Source organism: Camellia sinensis, chromosome 11 (assembly GCF_055761805.1).
Source record: "Camellia sinensis isolate YWXY chromosome 11, ASM5576180v1, whole genome shotgun sequence".
Classification (NCBI taxonomy): Eukaryota; Viridiplantae; Streptophyta; class Magnoliopsida; order Ericales; family Theaceae; genus Camellia; species Camellia sinensis.
In genome coordinates this window covers 80,667,971-80,672,153 of record NC_138971.1, presented here as the reverse complement: position 1 = coordinate 80,672,153, position 4,183 = coordinate 80,667,971, and the positions used below count along the sequence as shown (strand labels likewise).

Below are 4,183 nucleotides of genomic sequence, written 5' to 3'. Positions count from 1 at the left end.
CACATACTCAATGCAAGACAACATACGCAACAATATGGCAAGATGCAATTAGCATACACGATGCGAATATCAAATAGCATACTCAATGCGACGAACTACATGGCATGCACAATGCTATGAACTACAATGGCATACTCGATGCAAAATGGACTCAAACCAAAATGAGTGGGCCTCGGCCACACTCAAATCAATGGCCAAAACTCAATAAAACCTAGGCACAAAGAGCATGAAATGCACATTCCACTCATGGCTCGAAAGTAAAGCATAAAGGCACAACTCTTAAGCGCGATTAGAGAGTGACATGCACGAGAGTATGACACGCTACATGCTCTGAAATGGAGTATTAAATGATGCCCAAATCAATCAAACAATACAAATGAGGCATGCTAGAAAGCCTAGAGCATAGGGCTAGTCAAGAGCGATACACAAGGAGCATACAATACCAAGCTTAGACCACTAAACCAGCTCTGGACAGAGCTTAATCATGCCAAACTAAGAGTCAAGAACATGCTGAAATGGAGCTCATGAGCTTAGGCAAACATGCATACATGATGGCTAACTCTTAAGGCTCAAAGCATAAGCCTTCCAATGCATGGAACAAGTGACAAATGTGAGTGCATGTCCATGGAATATGCACTGAAATCATGGTAGAAATGATGCTAAATCATGCCAAAAGCCCAAGTAACGCATGCTAGTGGACCCGATGTACAAAGCTAGTAAGCTAGATTGAACCATGACCATACACAACAATGCATGCATGACCCAAAAAACCTCAAATAGAGCTAAGGCAGCCCAAAATATGAACACCATGCTAAATAGAGCATGCAAGAGGGTAGATGACCCCCAACACCAAAAGAGCATTAGACAAACATGAAAATAACTTAAATATGAACCTTTTTTCAGTTGACAACAAGGCTCAAATAAGCATCCAAATGAGGCTAAGAGGAGGATCAAAATAATGCTTCAAAGAGGGAAAAATGATTACCCTTGAAGCTCAGCAAAACCAGCGCACTTTGGGACCAAAAACCAACTCCTTAACCTCTGAAAACAACCTCCAAGGACCTCAAATCAATGGTGAAAGTTTATGGTTATGAGGTGTAAAGTAAAAGGGCCAAGAACAATACACTTTTGGAGCTAAAATGTAGAGACATAGAGTGAGATATATTTTTCGCCTTAAAGAGAAGTCTCAACCAGTGCCAAGGAAGAGGAGGGCCTCTCTTATAGAGATACAAGGCCAAAGCTTCTTCAAGAAGCTAAAAACTAAGGCTCAAGCAAACACACACGTGTATGGAGGATACAGTCTGTGCCTTCCAGCTGGCACAGCTGGCACACACTCAAACAAACAAAACAGGAGGGAGCTGGCCGACCAGACAGGGTGGTCGGTCGACTACTTTCCCTGGTCGGCCGACCAGGGTAAGTGGTCTCCCAAAACAAAGGGTGGTTGGTGGCCCCAATTGGTGGTCTCCACTTTGAAAGCAAGCTAGTGGTTAGGTGGAAGACTAGTAAATATGGCCCAAAGATGAAGGAGACCAGTTTCCTGACAAGAAAACTGGCTGGCGGGGAGAAAGTGGTCTCCAAGGTGAAAAGTTGGTCTCCCACCCTTGCACCACCTCCCAAACAAGGAAAGCAAGGTTCATGCCAAAAATGAACCAACACAAATGCAAAACGAGATTTCGAGGGGCAAAGCGCACAGCCGGGTGCCCCGAAAACTAGCTGTTGAGCCCGAAAAGTGGCGTACGACCACAAAAGTGGTCTCCTAGACCACAGTGTCCCTCTAGATAGAGGAAACAAGGTGTGCTCCAAAAACTGGGGTAAACCGAGAATGTTAGGCGGTCCCGAGCCGAGGCGCACGACCGACGGCTCTGAAAATCGGAAGCAAGTCTCCAAACGGGAATAGTGGCCTATGATCACGAAAAGTAGCCTGTCTCCCTCCCTTCGGGAAGAGAAAACAAGACGTGGTCCGCAGACCGAGTCAAAGCACAAAAAGTTCCGAGGCTTGGAGGCAAGGCTCTCAGCCAAACTCCGAAACTTCAGAACGAGCACAACATGCGCAATCACCGAGCACTCAATCGATGAAGTCTGAGTCTTAAGGTCAGTCAAAAATGGGTTGTCTACACATAGGATTAGGAATTTTGGGAATAAGGGCTATGATGGTACTATTGATCTTAGTAAGAAGCTTACTAGAATCAAAGAATGATTTAATAGCTAAAGTGACCTCCTTCCCAACAATATCCCAAGAGCTTTTGAAAAACCCAGCAAAGTAACATCAGGACCGGGAGCTTTATTGTCCTTAAGAAACCAAAAAACCTCCTTGATTTCAGCATCAGAAATAGGTCTAGCAAGCATGACCAATTGAGATGTAGAAACTTTAGTTTTCACCAAAGATTGTATCCTCTCAAAGCCATTATACTGATCCATGAAGGGGGAACCAAACAAATTGGTATAAAATTGAACAAAGGTGTTATGAATATCAGTACTGTCAGTAGATCTTGTACCATCCCCCAAATCAACACTCAGAATCTTTCCTCTATTGATATTACCTTTCACATACCTAAAGAAGAAACTACTATTTCTATCCCCAAGACCTAGCCATTGAACTCTGGATTTTTGAAGAGCAAGGCACTCTTCCACTTTGCTAAGCTCGAGGTATTTTTAAAATTCCTCTCTCTCTTCAACTTGAAGCACTAGATTCACAGGATCCTTATCCAACTTTAGTTGGACAAAATCCAAACTAGCCTTGGAAGCTTGGACACGAGTGGAGATATCACTAAAATCCTTCTTACTCAAGAGTTTAAGCCTAACCTTAAGCTGTCTCAGCTTTTGACAAACCCTAAACATAGGGACACCTCTGATGTACTGATCCCAGGTATTAGACACAGCATTGAGGAACTCAGGATGTTGGGACCAAAAATCAAAGTATTTGAAAGGTTTTTTAAAGGAACACCTAGTGACACTGATATTGATCACAGTAGGAGAATGGTCAGAAATACCAGAAGGAAGAAATGAGCCAGTAGACTCAGGAAATTGATCAAGCCAGGACTCATTAACAAGCAGTCTATCAATTTTAGTGGCAATATAAACCCCATCACCCCTTTTGTTAGCCCAAGTGAATTGGCTGCCCCCATAGGATAAATTAGGCAATTCAGATGCATTAACATAGGTGTTAAATTCCTCATGATCATTAGTCTAGTTAGAAGATCCCCAACTTTTTCTTGCTGATATCTGATAGCATTAAAGTCACCTAAGAAAATACATGGAAATTTGGATTTGGTTCGGGAGATGTGATACGTAGTTTCAAAAAGAATTTTCCTCAAAGTGTGCTTATTTTCAGCATAAACAAAAGTTGCAAAAAAATCTTCATTAGTGGCCAAATCATTGATCTTACAAAAAATATGTTGACTGGACATAGAAATCATTTGGACATCACAAAAATCATTATTCCAGCACACCCAGACTCTCCCAGTTACAGTTGGTTGTGAATTAGAGAGAATAGGCCAATTACCAAAACATTGAGCACAAATTTTACTCTCACTAATCTGTTTTATTTTTGTCTCCAAAACCCCAATGACATGAATATTTTCTTTAAGCACTAAATTTTAATTTCCTTATGTTTAGATGGATCATTCAATCCTCTAACATTCCATGAAGCAATTTTAACAGTCATTGGGAAACAAAAAGAATAATGAGACAAAACCCACAACTAACTAAAACTAACAGTTTCCTCTTCTTTTTCCTCTAGTTGCTGCTTCCCTTGCCAGAGGATTTGTACCTTGTTGGCTGGCTTGCCTGATGTGAGGGTGCATCAGGTTTGGATAGCTCTTTTGTAGAAGTGGTATCATTAACCACTGCCTCCAGCAGTTCAACAGCATTAGGAATTACCAATTTTGTAATCTCCAAGACACTTTCTTGGAATCTATCCACTCTACTTTCGGAGCTCTGTTCTTCCATAGATGTGCTTTTTCCAGCCGATGTCTCCTAAGTCTCCAGAGATTGAACTATGGTTGAATTTGGCACTGGGTTTGGTTCAGGTACCTCCACAGATTCTCGAATAGCCTCTAGATCAGGTTCACCCACCTTCCTCTTCCCTTTGGCTTTAATGGTTGTCCATTCTTCTTCATGTTCGAAAGCATTGTCCTCGGATGTCTTTTGAAGGGAAATCAGTTGGGCCACTTGTTTGGACACA

The 4,183-nt window shown here is 42.0% G+C and overlaps 1 protein-coding gene across 1 annotated transcript; it reads right to left on the bottom strand.

Moving 5' to 3' along the window:
- Positions 1-2,205: 2,205 nt before the first annotated feature.
- Positions 2,206-3,948, bottom strand: LOC145802440 (uncharacterized). The gene is made up of 3 exons (XM_082895154.1): positions 3,770-3,948; positions 2,711-3,115; positions 2,206-2,599 (listed from the first exon to the last, which is right to left on the bottom strand). The coding sequence occupies exons 1-3, from the start codon at positions 3,946-3,948 to the stop codon at positions 2,206-2,208; spliced, it is 978 nt and encodes a 325-aa protein (XP_082751280.1).
- Positions 3,949-4,183: the final 235 nt, after the last annotated feature.

Bases quoted from the DNA above. Each gene is read 5' to 3' on its own strand.
- LOC145802440 (XM_082895154.1), bottom strand. From the start codon at position 3,948: ATGGAAGAACAGAGCTCCGAAAGTAGAGTGGATAGATTCCAAGAAAGT. The intron at 3,116-3,769 runs GTACAAATCCTC...CTATGGGGGCAG, and splicing joins CAGGCAAGCCAGCCAACAAG to CCAATTCACTTGGGCTAACA. The intron at 2,600-2,710 runs GTTGGATAAGGA...TCAAAAATCCAG, and splicing joins TTGGATTTTGTCCAACTAAA to AGTTCAATGGCTAGGTCTTG.